Below are 15,994 nucleotides of genomic sequence, written 5' to 3'. Positions count from 1 at the left end.
GCCACATTTTCCTCATTTGCCACGTTTTCCTCATTTGCCACGTTTTCCTCATTTGCCACATTTTCCTCATTTGCCACATTTTCCTCATTTGCCACATTTTCCTCATTTGCCACATTTTCCTCATTTTCCACGTTCGCCGCCTTCGCCGTCTTCGCCCCCCCCTCCAACTCGTAACCCCGCAGGACGTCGTCGATGTAGTCCAGCTCTGCCACGTGCACCTCCGCCCCCTGGCTGGAGAAATACTTCTCATACAAACTCTTGGCATACGTCTGAACGAACTCTTCGCAAAGGTTTAGGTAAATTTCGATTTTTTTCTTGTCCCTTCCTATGATGCAGGAGTAGCCCTCCACGTTGCATGGGTAGGGCAGATCAGCCACCACGTCATCCTCATGGCAGTTCACAAATTTGACCTCTACCCTTTTCTTCCCAATCTGCAGCAATATGTTCTCACTCGTTACGAACCCCTTGGTGCATATCGAAAGTTTGATTTTCTCTGGTAAGCTTATGCACACATTGGGATGTTCGTTTTGTCCCCATAAAGAAGCTGCGTTTATGGACCCTTGGTAGGTGATAAAAAATTGCGTCTTCCTTGTGCGTTCCATCTCGTCTTTGCCTTCCCTGCACCTTTTTACGGATTCGCTAAAGTGTGTAATGAGCTCTAGGTGGCTATCGTTTGCAGATTCGTGGTGATTCTTTTCCTCCCCCTGGTGATTCTTTTCCTCCTCTTGCTCTTTCCTCACGTGCACCTCCGTCTTTACTTTACTTCCGACCGTAAGCTTCTCCATTTTCGAGGGCGTCGTGGTGTCATTCACCCTTTCGAACTTATTCCTCATAACCTCTAGCTTCTTCTCCACATCCAGCACAACTGAGGGCCTTAAAAACTCCTTATTAATGCACATGACAAAAGGCTTTCCTCCTTTACACACCATCCCCTTCGATATTTTAAAATCTCGGCTTATCTTTTCTTTGTCTTTTAGTACATTTTTTTCGATGTTCATGCATACGTTCTCAAGGAGGTAATTCAGAATTTCGTTGTGCGTCCTCACGGCGTCTATGGTGGAGGGGTTCGTGCAACAGTCGACGGTGAGGCAGCACTCGCCTTTTCCTGCAGGGGGGGGTGGAATCATTACACGGGTTGGTAGCACTACCGGGTTAGAAGCATTACCGGGTTAGAAGCACTAGACAGGTTGGAAGCATTAGAGAACGGGGCAGCTACTACCCCGCCTTACCGGTCTTGTCTGGCCTCATCTGCGAAAGGGAGTAGGGGATGCTCAATTTGCCGCCCCCATCACCCTCAAAGGAGATACAGTGCATCCCCTCGTGTGAACAGATATTCAGGAACATCTTCTGCTGCGTCTGATTCGAATACACAATTTTGGTCTTGACGCAGAAGGCTACAGTGGGCTCGATAACAATTTGGTTCTTCTTGAGCTCCCCATTGAAGTATAAGCTAAAGAGGTACTCCTCCTTATCCTTTCGATACTTCTCATCTGAAACTTCATCGAAGTAGTCATCAAATAGAGCTCGAAACTCGTGCTGCCTGAATGCCTTCTGCAGCCGGTCCTTCTCTTCATAGGTGATTCTCAGTTCGCCTTCGTCCTTCATCGTTTCCCTTTGTAACGGAGGTCCTTTTCTCCACGAGATGGGAGCAGTGGCTACTCGGGTGTAGCAATGTTCAGGTGTGATGAGCTATATATATTATATATCTATATGCGTGTTATTTTCTCCTTTTTTGGGAGGGACGTGTCCCTTTCCACACACTCTCCGCAACAGCGCGTTTGGAAAAACTCCTCGGGAGGAAGAAATGACAAACGGGTAGGCCCTTCTACCAAGGGGGTCCTTCCCCTTATGCCTCATGTATGTAGTTCCTTCTCCGCAGTGTCCAGGTGGGAAAATCGGAAAATTGGGCACATTACTTTCCACACATGCACTTGCAAAAAATTGCGTTCAATTTCGCGTTTCCGTTTGTTGACTTTTCCCAGTTTGAAAAATGATTCTTTGTTTTCTATTTGTGCTCCATCCAGGAAAAAGAAAAAAAAAAGAAAGAAAAAGAGAGAAAAAAAAAAGTAACACCGTTTCGGGACGTGGACGTCTTTTTAATGCACCTCTCCTCTCCTCACCCCGAACTGGTGCGGTGCATATTCCTGGGGGGGGACTCTACTTGCAAAAGCCCATTCTGCCGCGGGCGATGCGCCTACAACGGGGCCCCGGTGGGCCGGATGCACCCCCCATACGTAAAAAACATGCGCCAAAAAAAAAGGAACCAAAAAAATGAACAATCAAGTGCAGCAAAATGGGGCTATGCCGACCAAGAGACGCAGTTTCCACAAAAGGAACCCCTCTCTTCCTAGTATCGTGCAAAGGAGGCTCCTGTTTCATAGTACCGTGCAAAGGAGGCTCCTGTTTCATAGTACCGTGCAAAGGAGGCTCCTGTTTCATAGTACCGTGCAAAGGAGGCCCCTGTTTCATAGTACCGTGCAAAGGAGGCTCCTGTTTCATAGTACCGTGCAAAGGAGGCCCCTGTTTCATAGTACCGTGCAAAGGAACCCCCCTCTTCCTAACGCCAACCTTAGACACGCAATACGTACAGGATGCACTGCAAGTAGTTCGCGTCGCGCAGCTCCACGCGTTCCACCCCGCCGCACAAACTTATCATTTTTTCTTCCTCCCCGGGAGACAACCCGACCGAGGCACGACCCTGGCTTATATTATCGCTCAGCCGAATCTTCGTCTCTCTCCGCACAGGATTCAAAATGAAGTACTTCCCATCCCCACCACGTCTGTACTTAAAAAGGAGACCCACTTGTTTATTCACGACCATCTCGAAATTCTCGCTATCATTCGTGCAGCTGTAATTATTGTGCCAGTTGAAATATGCCAAGTCATCTTTGCTTGCGTAAATGTACCTTTTCTGATTTATTTTCTGCCTGACCTTTTGAGTGTTGATGTCTATGTACGAGCTGATCTCCGAGTGGTTCTTATTAACATAACGGATGAAGAGGATAGAACAGATTTTATTTTCTTCACAGAAATGCATGTGGCAATTTATTGCGTAAAAAAAGTTCATTGTGTGATCAGTTAGAGAGTTTATGTCGTATTGTACGATGTCTGCTTCTCTTTCTTCCGCCTTGTTCAAACTCTCCTTTTTTTTTTTTTTTTTTTGGTAAATGCTATTGAAGTCTTCGCAGCTTAGTACTCCCCTGCTTTGGAGTCCCAGTGAGAATATGTCGAACACGAGTTGTTCCTTCGCGGGGGGGGAAGGAAACAGGAAGAGAAAGGCAAAGCGGTTCATGTGGGTGTGTGTCTGTGTGTGTGGGGGGAGGACACCATGTGCAGGTCGGCATGCAGCATGCCAAGGGGCACAGCCAGTTCGACGGTGCAACCGGTTAAGCCCTGCAACTACACCACCGCGCAGCTACCCCACCCCGACGCCATTCCACTTACATCCTCGATGTAGAACAAGTCCGCTGGAGTTATTTTGCTCTTCACGTATTCTTCGTACGAGCTGAAGGTGAGGATGCAGTCGCCCTGGTCCTCCATCGTCCCTGCGCAAGGGGGGAGGAAAAGAAGAACGTCACTCCATCCGCCAGGGCAACATCAGCTGTGACATCAATTGCAAACCAGATGACCTTCTCTGTCTGCACCAAGTTTGGAGGAGAGCAAGCAAAACCACAATGCAGCCCTGTGTAGTACACTTACCTATATCTGCGGAAATGGAAGCACCCCCAAGGGGAAAGCGAAACGTATGTTGTCATAAATGAAGGGCAATACGCCTTCCCCACGGCTCGGTTGCTGTGCAAAGTAGCAGCCAATTAGGCTAGGCTAACAAACACTGCGCAGTCTTCCGTGTCTGGGCCAAAGTGCGACGCTGCGCAGGTAATGGTATGACCTCACACACAGCCGCATAGACGATTAGCAGCGCATCCGAACAGCCGCATAGACGATTAGCAGCGCATCCGAACAGCCGCATAGACGATGAGCCGCACATCTGCACAACACGCATAAGACACACCACGTGGATGGTTACCCAGAAGGGAATACATACCTCCGAGAGGAACGCGCGTGAACTGAAGGAGCCTTTTCATCCCTCCTTAAAATTGTCCACACCGTTGAGGATTATTTTACCATTTCTCCTTTGTGTGCATTGCGTCAGTGTGAAAAAAAAAAAAAAAATTTGCACACCAACTAGCCATAAAATTTTTTGCAAAAAAAAAAAGAAAAAATTGTTTCCTTCCCAATTTGTACTAAGCTAGTATGAAGTCACACACTTAAGTGAACCTATGTTGCTCTTTTTAAAAATGGAAGATCTGTCTTATGAGTGATCGTTCTCCGTTGTGGAGCTTCTTATCGGTGAAGTGGAGCGCAAGGTCGGCTGCCAAACTGCTAAGGTAAGCAAGTCGGGCGAAGTGGAAAAGAAAAAATAAGCAAAGGAAAGGCGAAAGAACAAGAGGCGAAAGGCCACTGTAACAAGGGGGGCTACCCAATTGTGTCACACATTAAAGGCCTTTTGCGTGGAATCAGAAAGACTTTTGCTTTGTTATTTTGTCTCACTTCCATTGCTTCTTTTCTCGTGAACTGGTCAGTCGCAGGGGAGGGGAAGGAGGAGAAACAAAAGGGGAAAAAACGCAGTTGTTGTTGCTCCGTCGTTGCTCCGTCGTTGCTCCGTCGTTGCTCCGTTGTTGCTCCTCCAAAAAGAGCGCTGTGGGGGGTAAACCCAACGCGATAATTTTAAAACAAGGGCATGAAAGAGCGGGAAAAGAGAAAGGAAGCCTTATTCGTTCACGTATGTAATCTCCTCTTCTTTGCCTCAAACACCTTTGGGTGAAAACAACACGAAATGTTTTGCTTTTTTATCTATTTTTTTTTTTTATTCTGTTTATTTATTTTTTTTTTCCTGATTCTCCCCCAGGGTGTTCCCCTTGTTCCTCACAAAACGGTTGTACAGGAACTTCTCAGACTTTTGGCGCCCGCCAAGTTTTGCATTCACCACCTCTGTAACTCCTGTGCATTGGCCCTTCAATGGACGGGGGAGGCAACCCATACGAGTGTACACTAAGTAGGCTTTGCTGGAGTCAGACCTCTGGGGATATGGCCAGCGCTGTTCCCTTTCTAAGGGGTGGCACGTGCACAACACGGCGAAACACAACAAATGACAACACAACTGAGGCCAACACAACAAAGGCCAACACAACACATGCGTGGCGCCCACGTCACTGCATCATCACCATCGTGGGCTCCGCGACGCACACAAAAGGGGTTACGCTTCTTTTCATGACTTCTCTGGTAAGCGGCGATCTACCGGGGGAAAGAAAAAAAAATTCTTTCCTCATCTTTTTTACGCAATGAAGGTGTAACTTTTCACTTCCTACCGATTGCCCATTTTATTTCCATCCCCCTGGGATCACCATGTGTGCCCTGCTGCGAGTGGAAAAAAAAAAATCCCCAGGTGAATTACAATATGTGGTGAAAAAAAAAGTTAACATCCTGATTAGCACCGCGGGAAGGTCAGAAAGGGCACTTAAGCGCAGTGGATTCAAAATTCCGCAGAGTGACACATAGTGAAGGGAAGTTAATCTAACTTATCCGATGCGCAGTTTGGTGTGGCCCGGCGAGTGGGCGTGAAACGCATTTTCCTCTCTAAACCACACTAAACACAGGGCGAAACAGAAAAAAAAAAAAAAGGAGCGCCAGGCGTGACGCGGGGAAAAATAAAAATGCTCACCTGCCGGCGAAACGTTTCGCAAAAAAAAGAAAAAGAAATAAGAAAAAAGAAAAAACAAAAAACGGAAGCTCAAGTTTTCGCGTAACCAAGTCGATGACGCGAAATGTAGAGTACATCGTAGCCACCAATTTATTTTACCGCAAAGGGAAAAAAATTAAACACATATGGGAAAAAACAAAAAGAGAAAAAAAAAGCAACAAGGTTGTAAAAGGAGGGAAAGAATTTTTCAAAAGAACAAGTGACGAAGAGTGACAAAAGGTAAAAACGCGAAAAAAGTGACAACTGTGACAATTGTGGCAGAAGGAAGAAGCAGAAGAATAACCCGTCAGGCATCCACACACAACCAAACATAACGCAACCCACAGGGGAACAAGTCGCACACCGCCCGCGCCACGTCTCCGCTGTACTCATAGTTGGCCACCAGGGGGAACAACCAACCACCGCATGCTAACTGAAGCAGCCCATCAGGAGCACTCCACGAAGGAAGGAAGCAACGGTGGCAGGGAAATTCGTTCCTTGTCTCCCGCCCGTATATTTACACCTCTTTGTTAGTTCGGCTTCCAACTCGCCTGCTAACTCGCTCACTAATTTGCTTGCCGGGTTCTTTGCTGGGTTTCCCTCAACCCGGGTAGTTTCGTTCAGACAGGAAGGAACCGTCGGAGGGGCGTGGGGAGAGGTATGCCGGCGTTAAAATTCTCGCACGAACTTGCGACAGAGCAGAACCACCGGCCAAAGAGGAGTGGCTGCGTAGTGTAAGGGGCGCGATCGGGAAGAGAAACGGAAGAAAAAGAAAAAAAAATACACTCAGAAAAAAGGAAAAAAAATACACTCAGAAAAAAGGAAAAAAAATACTCAGAAAAAAGGAAAAAAATACACTCAGAAAAAAGGAAAAAAAATACAATCAAAAAAAAGGAAAAAAAATACAATCAAAAAAAAGGAAAAAACCAACGTGCGAACAAATTCCGACTGCAAAGCCACGGCGACTTTCCCCCATATTTATCCCCCCTTTAAAAAAACATACCGTCAGACTAATGAGATTCACGCACCAATTTAGTAAGCAGTTCCGTTCATGCATTTATGTCATTTTTCTCCTCGTGTTATCTGTAATAGGAATTAAGCTCCTCAAGTACCTCAAAAAAAAGTATCCCCGATTTTTAAGCAACCACAAAATTGTTCAGCAGTGCAGCAAAATCATCACGCGGAATAATATCTTCCCGCACAACCTGTTGTACAGGATCGTCAAATACGGCATCATCAGTAAGTTGCGCGACATGTCCGCCCGGGGAAGAAACAGCCACAGATAGGCGAAGCGGTGCAGGGAAGAAATGCGGTGAAATTCGGTGTAATGCACTTGTGTAATAGCCTCCACTTCGCAACGGCGCAGACTCATGAAGACGCTTTCCCCCTCCCCCTGACAGGCAAAAACCACTATGAGGACAAGATTATCCACAGGAAGAATGCCTCCTTCTATTACTTGAGAAGGGCAATCTTCTTTCTACACAACTATAAATTCGTGCACATAAAAAAGAAGCTCAACTGTCTGTTTATTGTAAGGCCAGCGAGGGAGCGGCGCGTACAGGAGAGGAAAAAGGGAGCAATGAGAGGGCCGAGAGAGGGCCAAAAGAGGTCAAAGATGTCGCAGAGAGAGGGGGAAAATGAAAGCGGTTAGCAACACACATGCGTGCGGACACATATCTACAAACACATATGACCACATGTATATACACCCGCTTCTACCCCCGCTTCCACCCCACGCAGCGAAACAACATCACGGACATACGAAACTTAAAACACCTGACGTACAAGAAAGTCATCCAGTTTAAGAAGGACATGAACGTCTGCCTAGTGGAAGCCTACAACTCATTCAATTATAAAAACAAAAAAGAACTCCTCTATATATACTTCAAATTATATTCCAAGATATTTTTTTTCTTTCAGAGTGAGAACATTTACTTCTTTCATTTCCTCACCCATGTGTTGTTGGTCTCTTGGGTGTACACGCCGTTAAGTCAGTCCTTGCATGGAGAGGATGGCTAGTGCTTCTACTACGGAGAGGGTGACAAGAGGGGGGGGGAGGGGTACACTCGGAGTGGCTTGCAGGTGGAGAAATCTACCGCAAGTGGCGTAGCGTTGGACGACCCGTCGATTTGGCCTCGAACTTAGACAGCCCACGTGATCACCCCCTAATGCATCATTCTGGTCGCTTAAAATTGTCCCCTTTTTGCGCTCTTCCCTTTGTGGCATCTTCCAATCGTTGCCCAGTTTAGTGGTCAGGCGGCAACGTGGCTATGCTGTGAAGCGGCAACCTGACTATGCGGCGAGCTGTCTCAATTTTTGTTTAGCGCTGGGCGCCCCGTAAATTTGTAGTTAGCTGCGATTTGTGTGGAGAGAAAAGCACGCACATCGATACGTACGTGTGTGTCTATGTGCATATATATATGTACCCCCCTTGGTAACCAGCCGGGGGCTTCTTTTTTTTAAGTATGGAAATCACTTTCTGTTTTCCCCTTTTTTACGTGTAGCAGTAAAAAGCGTTCCCTCTTTTTAAGTCCCAGTGTGTTTGGCCCGGACTGGGACCCCCTGTTTTGATGCTCATTTTTTTTTTTTTTTTCCTTTTTTTTCTCACCTACGAATTCAACGTCTTCATAATTAAATCGATGAATTTGATGGCCGACGCGAGGAGGTACGTGTTTGGGAAGTTCTTAATTGCGTAGAAGTCGCCTGCGAGGGGGGTCGTTGGAAGGGGGGTTGCGCTGGTTAGGTGGCAACTACACTGGTTAGGGAGCAGCTTCACTGGAAAACACCACCTTCACTGCCTAGCAAGCACCTTCACTGGCTCTCGCGCCCTTGTTGCTTCTCACCCGTGTCCTCAAACCCGACTAGCAAAAACACCTGCAGCATCTCCTCGTACACTTTGATCTTTTCGAGGAACACCTTATTCTCCTTCTTTATTTTCTGGAACTTCTTCTCCAGAATATTATCCTTGATGTTGGAAAAGTAGGTTTTCAAAATGGCTAGGGAGCTGAGTAGCTCCTTCTTCTTGTCCTTGTGTTTATTTTTTAAGGTGTTTAGCAAAATGGCAATTTCTTCACGCTTCTCATTTTCGGTCAAATCTTGGATGCTCTTTTTTTCACTCTGTACTTGGTATGCGATGCCAAACTTGGCTTCATATTCCTTCTTTAACAATTCAAGCTGTTTTTCTTTTTCCTTTTTATGCTCATTTTTTTCTTTCTCCAAATGTTGAAGGTATTTTTTTCTTTCGAATTCTTCGATTTGTTCTCTTCTTTTTTGCATTTCTTTCGCCATAGAAATTCGGTTCTTTTCTCTTTGTATTTCTTCTTCTTTTTCCTTGAGCATTTTTTTTTCTCTGATTTTTTTCTGTAGTTCCATTGCCTTTTTCTGGGCTTCTTCTGGTGTCATTTTGGATTTGCCTTCCCCGTTGTCCGCGCTGCTTGATGTGTCGGTGGGGTTCTTTCCTCCGTCTTTGTCGCTTAAGCGCTCAGCGGGAGCGGCTGCATCGACGTCATTCCCGTCATTCCAGTCATCTGCGTCACCTGCGCCGTCTCCGTCACCTCCATTCTGTTCGCTCTGCTCGATCCAATTCAGCACTTCGTCGACTGTGGCAAGGGTGGGAAAAACGCACCATGTGGGGTGCGCGTCTGTGAAGCGTGAGTGAAGCGTGAGTGCATCGTCAGGGCATCCTCAGGGCATCCTCAGGGCATCCGCTCCGCCCCCCTCCGTGACTTACTCGTTTTCGCGCGGCTCTTCTTGATAACCCTCAGGCTCATTTCCTTGGAGTAGCCAAATTCGATCATCTTCTCCACCAGCTGCGAAAGGGGCAACCGAACCGCGTTAGACGCGCCGTTATGAGTTCAGAGGTTGACAACGTCCCACGCCGTGAGTTCACAGTTGCCACGTTGCCACATTGTGAGTTCCCACGCTTCCACGTTGTGGGGGAGCTGCCTCACCGTGCACATTGCCCCCTTTTGTACAGTGACACAATGGAAGTTAAACGAAATCACAGAATGTACATCAGGGGGAGTCGACACCCGTATGAGGAGACGCCAAGTCAGACATTTTGGTGTCACACCTGGGGATACTTAGTTTCGCTTGTACCTTATTCTCTTCTTCCATTTTGCGTTTTATTTGTTTCTTTTACTCATCAATTGGGTGGGAGATCTCACTCTCCGCAAGTGAGTGATTTTTTTTTTTTTTCTATTTTCTTTTCTTCTTTTATATGACGCGTTGTGAACTACTTCAAGTGCGCTTTTTCCGTGGGAAGTTCACTTGGGTGTTTCCTCCCCGTGGAGAACAGTTCCTTCCCTTCTAGTTCCTTCTTGTTCTAGTCCCTTCCTCCTCTTCGTCTTCTTTGTGTGCCTCCCCCCTTTGGGGTGGACTCCTTTTCGTCTCACTTAACGGTTGGGTTACAGATTGAGGGGATTACACCCTACTGTGGAGCGTCGAAAAAAAAAGGATTTCTCCTCGGACGTGTATGCTCTTTTTACATACGTTAACCCGCGCGTACTAATGCGAACTCCTCACGTTAGTTACCTCTGGAAAACAGAATGACCAGTTAACCAGCGCTGCCGAGTTATTTTCTCAGATCGAAATGTTCGTACGCACGAAGGAAGAGGAAGGAAAAGGAAAGAAAAGGAAGGAAAAAGAAGAAAAGAGAAAAAAAAAAATCCTCTGGATGACTCCCTCTTTGGGAGCCGCCGCAAGTGGGGGGAGAGTCCTTCAGAATTACCTAGCACAGGCAGCGACCTTATACGCGCGACTAAATACCTACACCTGTGAATACAAGAATGCGGCCCCTTGTGCCATCCGTCGTCCATACCCCCCTGTAAACCTCACAAGCGAGAAAAAAAGAAAAAAAAAAAAAACGCACCCCAAGAGGAACCCTTACTGCGAGAAGAAGTACCCCACAGAGGAGGTTTCTCCTACTTGTTTTGTGAAACCCCTTTTTAGAAACTCTCTTTATTCCGACCCACCCAGCAACCTGGGCAGCTTACATCTGCGACAGTGCATTCCTTTGCCCGGGGAAACGGAAAAGCCGATATCTACACCTACACGTGCGATCACCTCGTGCACCGAGTGCGCGTTGTTCTCTTCATCTTCTTGCCAGTGCACCCACGACCCAACGTAGAATAAAGCGCCAAAGTGTGACACACTCTTCGTAAAAGGGGGAGAGTAAACCTTACAAATGGGGTAGACCAATCCACCTAGCTTCTCCCTTACGAAGCTGCACCCCAAGTGACTTCACGTCATTTCCACCCAACCGGGTGTGGTCCGTGCACAAGGAAGAGCCATCCGGAAGGCCCCCTTGGACAAGAACTCACATTTGTTGGAGCTGGAGCAGCTGAGTTAAAGCGTGCAGGTTTGCACGTCCGTTAGTTTGCACCTCAGTTAGTTTGCACCTCCGTTAGTTTGCACATATATGTAATTGTCCCACTTCGCGTGGCGTGTGAGAAGGGGGGGGAAAAAAAAACAAAAAGGCGAAATGGCGAATGGCGAAAGGGCGAAAAAGAAACGGGAGGCCCAACCGTTTTGCAGCTGTCCATATGCTGCCTTTGCAACAGCTAAACAGCTAGACAGATAAACTGCTGAAGAGCTAAACAGATAAATGGTTATTAACAGAACCGCGGGGGCGGCGGTTGGGGAAGGTTACCTGTGCTAGTACAGTAAGGGAAGGGCAGAGGGGTGTACAAAAATGTGTGTTATGCCTCCATGCCCAAGTGCGCCTCCACCCCTTCGTGCTCCCCCATCCCCTTGTGCAACTCTGTTAAGCACTCACAATGGACCAAGCTAATCGGTACACACATGTGCACAACGCAGGGGCGCTATTGGGGAGGATCCAATTGGAGGGAATTCCCCCCACAAAATTTCTCTTTCCCTCCCTATGTGATCCCTATTCCATCGCTACGCCATTGCTATGCCATTGCTATGCCATCCCTATTCGATCCCTACTCGGTCCGCCGGTACACTGTTCTGCTCCGTCGGTACACTGTTCTGCTCCGTCGGTACGCTGTTCTGCTCCGTCGGTACGCTGTTCTGCTCCGCCGGTACACTGTTCTGCTCCGTCGGTACGCTGTTCTGCTCCGCCGGTACACTGTTCTGCTCCGGTTCCACAATTTCAAACATATACTTCAACTTTCCGATGATGGCGTAAAAGTCGTTTATTATTTCTTCCGGAATGTTGGGGACAAAAGAGAGGTTAATAAAAATGTTTGAGGGTCCATCTTTACTTGGAGGGGATCCATCGTTAATGTTAAGATTGAGACACTTGTTTTCATGACCATTGATGTGCTCCTCTTTTTCATTGTACGTGACCTTAATGTCATATTGGTGATCATTCTCCCCTTGCATGTCTCTACAATTTAGGGATCTTTCCTCTCCTGGGAGGTGAATACATCGTTTTTGGGAGAAGAACCTTATATACGCATTATGAGCCTGTTGGTCCAGCTTCCTTCCTCTCTGTTCCCCTCCTTGAGCGGGGCCTGGATTACCTGCGCCATGGTATGCTCCTCCGGCGGGGGCTGGATACTCTTCGTGATAGTCTACTCCTTGAGCGGGGGGTGGACCAACTGCGCCATAGTCTGGTCCTCCAGCGGGCGCTTGAGCAGCTGCGCCATAATGTTCGTGGTGCATGGGACCAGTTGGATTATCTTCTTCATAGTCTGCTCCTCCAGCGGGGGCTGGACCAGCTGTGCCATAGTTTTCGTCCTCGTCTTCCCACTGTGGGACCTCTGCATTGGAGTGATCTTCCCTGTGTGATACCTCTGCATTGTCACTTGTGTTCTCTTCATGTGCCTTCTCTACCGTCACTTGCCCATCATGACCGATGGAGACTATAAATTTCTCATCATTCGCAGTAGAATCATCTACTGTGTGTGGCGAATCATTGTCCTCCCTTTTTTTCCTTAAGTTGTTTTTCTCCTCCGCCCTTTTGTCACTCAGCTCTTCGTGTGATGAGAGGGCAATTAGTTCACTTAACCTTTGGAGGTAGGGAACTCTGTATGTCTGTTCAGACACACTAGAGTTATCGACAGAACAGGAGGTGAAAAAGTGGGGCCCCCAATTACTTGCCACGGCAAGCAGGAAGAATAACGCACACGTCAGTTTCATTTTTGTGTGTGTGTCTCTCTATATGCCTGTCTGCCTGTTTGTTCGATATCACGATGTAGGTACTGTATGCGTACTACTTGTGTATGCCCCCAAGCGTTCGTAACTTGTTAAGGGTAGGTAAACCTCAGAATGTAGAGGGAAAAAATTAGTTGAAAAAAGGGTAGGGCAAGACAAGCAGGGGATGGCAAAAGTGGTAGCTGCTGGTGGACAATGGTGCAAAATGTCTTGACTTCAACGTATTAATTTTTTGAAATAAAATGATAAATAAAAAAAATAATAAATTACAAAATGATAAATAAAAGAAATAATAAATAATAAAATAATAAAATAATAAAAGAATAAATTACAAAATAATAAATTACAAATTGACAAATTACAAATTGACAAATTACAAATTGACGAATTACAAATTGACAAATTACAAATTGACAAAATGTGTCCTTTTCAGCGCAAGTTAGAATTAACCGACGGCCCCCTTCCTATTTCTTGCTTTCCATTCTGTTCCCTTCCCATTTTCCCACCAGCGAACGAGGCTCGTTGCTTGTCCTACCTTGCATGTACGAAAAGCCAGGCAACTCGTCAATGGAGAATAGGACAACGCCCATCTGTGCAAACGTGACGCATCCCCTTGTTTTTAATTCTCCCCCAAGTGACGCGCTGCTCATATGCACCCTTATTGTTCTATCCCATGAAGTAACTCTTCACTCTTTCTGCCGCCTCGAGAGGGCGCGCAGCTCACACAAGCCCCTGCATACGTGCATTCGCGCTTGCATGCAAACGTCTCAGCCAGCCCCTCGCCATACGTCCACGTGTCCTGCCACCTCGCTCAGGTAGACCTCCCCGCGCAGCAGTCCCCATGCTTAAGGCTTACTTTGTTCCCTTTCCTAGAACGGCATGCAGTGAGGAGTTCAAACAGCATGCAGTGAGGAAGGTACACACCACGCACTCCATGTGCACCAGAGAAGGCAAACGCTCCAGACACGGAGTAAACATTTTCCCACATGCATGCACTTATTTTCCTTGCGCGTTCTCAAATCTTTTCTACCAGTGGACACTCCTTCTCTTGAGATCTACGCACACAAATTATCAAGCAGGACAAAGCTCGCGCCGCCGCAAATTTTCGTGTGCGTAATGCAGGTAGTGGGGCGCATATTTTTTCTTCCCCCTTTCTTTACACTTTAAAAGGGAAGCACACATCAGGAAGGGAAGCTCCAACATGGTTGCACGTTTTTTTTTTTTTTTTTGTTGTTCCCTCATTTCCTTGCCATTACAATTTGTTACATATTTCCACGCATGCGTTAATGTATACCCCTTTCGTGCAGCGCAAGTTCCTGTCCCCAAAATAGGGCATGCGGAAAAGCAACGGAACTGCCATTTTGAATGCGCCTACAAGGGGCAAGCAAAATAAAAGTAATGAAATTGCGTCCTATCTGAAGAACTACGTCAGCGGTTCATTTGCCTATTTTCCCAGTGCGGGGGATTTACTCAACCGTAGTCCAGAGAGAAAAAAAAAAAAAATCACGAACAATTTGTGCACATTGTTTTTTCGCTCACTCATTCGTTGTTTTTTTTTTTTTTTTTTGTTTATTCGCCTGACCCATGCAGGTGAAAATTTGGCAAAGCGCAGAATTGCCCTTGGGTGACTCACAACCCTTGCTCGATGGGGGTGAAAAATGGAACAAAAAAAAATAAGCTGCCAATGGTGATAGGCAGCAAAACACAGCAAATTTAATGTGTTCTTTTAAGTTGGGTCTACGTCGCAAAGCGACTGCCAATCCTATTGACACTTTTCGCCGCTGTAATGGGGCAAATTGAAAACGGCCTGAACAGCCAAAATGCTTTGCTTCACACAGCTGTCTCTTTGTTTTTTGTCATACATTTTAAGGATAAATGGCATAAAAAATATGACTTGCTCATAATTTTTTTTTTTTTCTTTGCAAATTTGCACAGCGAAGGGGCGATTTTTTCTTTCCCCTTATTTTCCATTCGTTCGGGTACATTTTACAGAACATTTGGCAGAAATAGCAACTTGAGGGTAACAGCTTCGAGTACCACTTCCACCCGCGTACATGTCCAAACTTTATTTGTCAAAAAATGTCCCCCACGAAGGGTTTACGACATTTTCATCATTTATAAATTTTGTGCCACGCGCACAGGTGTGTCTCTCCAAAATAGGGCGTCATTCCTTTGGTCTCCTCCACCGGGTTAGTCCCTTACCCAGGTACATGCATCATATTCTCGCGGAGGCGCTGCACAAACAGATGATCAGAGTAATAATCGTCGTAAATCAAATTCCTGTTTTGGTACACATGTATCACATTTGTGTTGCACAAGATCCCATATATGATGTTATAAGAAAAGATCATGATGCCAAATACCATGAGTTTTTTCTGTTGCATATTTTCAAACACTTCATTAAACCTCCGATTGTTTAGCAGAATAGGTGGTATGTACGGCTTCAAATAATGCGGGAATATCAAAATTGCTGCAATGAGGAGGTAGATAAAAAGGACAAAACGGCATATAAGTCGGTAAATTAATGCCGCCTTGATGTTCCGCAAAAATATGACATATTTTTCATCACCAGTGCTACTGTTGTCTGCTTGGTAACTGTCGTCTTCAAAATATATTTCCGTGTCCTCCCCATGGTTCAATAAATCGAAATATTTTTTTATCCTACTTAACACATAGTGAGATTGTCAGGATTTGCAAAAATAAATGGAGATCTGATTGTCCCTATTTATGTATGATGGGAATGTGTCCTTTTGGACGAATAAAAATTTGTAACTTTCTTCTAAAAAGTTTCTGTCCCCATGGACAGCTTTGCTAGTCCCGCTCTTCAAAATGAGGAAATCGTAGCTTAAAAAGAGAAGCAAGAATAATTTCAGGAATAATTTTAGGTAATACATTTTGGCTTCCAATTCATATGTCCTGCGTGCTCCTGCAAAGTTTCCTTTTCCCACGTCGTAGCTTCGTTCAATGGAGAAAAGGGGGTGGGTGGGCTCTCCTTTCCGTAACGCGGTTCCTTTTTCTTCTTTCTCTAGTATAGCGATGGAATATATCTTTGGGCCACCCCTTGGCGCGGTCCCTCCCTACAGGAGGCGCACAGCTGGCTTGGATGACCTACCAAACTGGCTCTCTTCTTCC

The 15,994-nt window shown here is 46.2% G+C and overlaps 6 protein-coding genes across 6 annotated transcripts in view; 1 reads left to right on the top strand and 5 right to left on the bottom strand.

Annotated features, from left to right (window-relative positions):
- The window catches only part of C922_04918 (hypothetical protein), a gene marked incomplete at both ends in the record, with an annotated part of 2,446 nt that extends 841 nt beyond the window's left edge, over nucleotides 1-1,605 (bottom strand). The window contains 2 exons of the mRNA XM_008820492.1: nucleotides 24-1,105; nucleotides 1,230-1,605. Coding sequence (XP_008818714.1) covers nucleotides 24-1,105; nucleotides 1,230-1,605 — 1,458 coding nt within the window. The remainder of the gene's footprint in view (nucleotides 1-23; nucleotides 1,106-1,229) is intronic.
- A 964-nt stretch (nucleotides 1,606-2,569) lies between these two features.
- C922_04917 (hypothetical protein) lies at nucleotides 2,570-3,540 on the bottom strand (the record flags this gene model as incomplete). The annotated part of the gene is made up of 2 exons (XM_008820491.1): nucleotides 2,570-3,244; nucleotides 3,445-3,540. 2 exons carry the CDS (start codon nucleotides 3,538-3,540, stop codon nucleotides 2,570-2,572), a joined length of 771 nt encoding a protein of 256 aa, XP_008818713.1.
- Nucleotides 3,541-6,753: 3,213 nt separating this feature from the next.
- On the top strand, nucleotides 6,754-7,759 carry C922_04916 (hypothetical protein; the record flags this gene model as incomplete). The annotated part of the gene is made up of 3 exons (XM_008820490.1): nucleotides 6,754-6,979; nucleotides 7,141-7,271; nucleotides 7,481-7,759. The coding sequence occupies 3 exons, from the start codon at nucleotides 6,754-6,756 to the stop codon at nucleotides 7,757-7,759; spliced, it is 636 nt and encodes a 211-aa protein (XP_008818712.1).
- A 589-nt stretch (nucleotides 7,760-8,348) lies between these two features.
- C922_04915 (hypothetical protein) lies at nucleotides 8,349-9,537 on the bottom strand (the record flags this gene model as incomplete). The annotated part of the gene is made up of 3 exons (XM_008820489.1): nucleotides 8,349-8,443; nucleotides 8,584-9,339; nucleotides 9,471-9,537. 3 exons carry the CDS (start codon nucleotides 9,535-9,537, stop codon nucleotides 8,349-8,351), a joined length of 918 nt encoding a protein of 305 aa, XP_008818711.1.
- A 2,137-nt stretch (nucleotides 9,538-11,674) lies between these two features.
- Nucleotides 11,675-12,847, bottom strand: C922_04914 (hypothetical protein; the record flags this gene model as incomplete). Its single annotated transcript, XM_008820488.1, has 1 exon — nucleotides 11,675-12,847. The coding sequence occupies one exon, from the start codon at nucleotides 12,845-12,847 to the stop codon at nucleotides 11,675-11,677; it is 1,173 nt and encodes a 390-aa protein (XP_008818710.1).
- A 2,213-nt stretch (nucleotides 12,848-15,060) lies between these two features.
- C922_04913 (hypothetical protein) lies at nucleotides 15,061-15,756 on the bottom strand (the record flags this gene model as incomplete). Its single annotated transcript, XM_008820487.1, has 2 exons — nucleotides 15,061-15,486; nucleotides 15,619-15,756. The coding sequence occupies 2 exons, from the start codon at nucleotides 15,754-15,756 to the stop codon at nucleotides 15,061-15,063; spliced, it is 564 nt and encodes a 187-aa protein (XP_008818709.1).
- Nucleotides 15,757-15,994: the final 238 nt, after the last annotated feature.

Source organism: Plasmodium inui (assembly GCF_000524495.1).
Source record: "Plasmodium inui San Antonio 1 unplaced genomic scaffold supercont1.32, whole genome shotgun sequence".
Lineage (NCBI taxonomy): Eukaryota > Apicomplexa > Aconoidasida > Haemosporida > Plasmodiidae > Plasmodium > Plasmodium inui.
The sequence above is the reverse complement of the archived record's forward strand: the minus strand, read 5'-3'. Positions and strand labels throughout refer to the sequence as shown.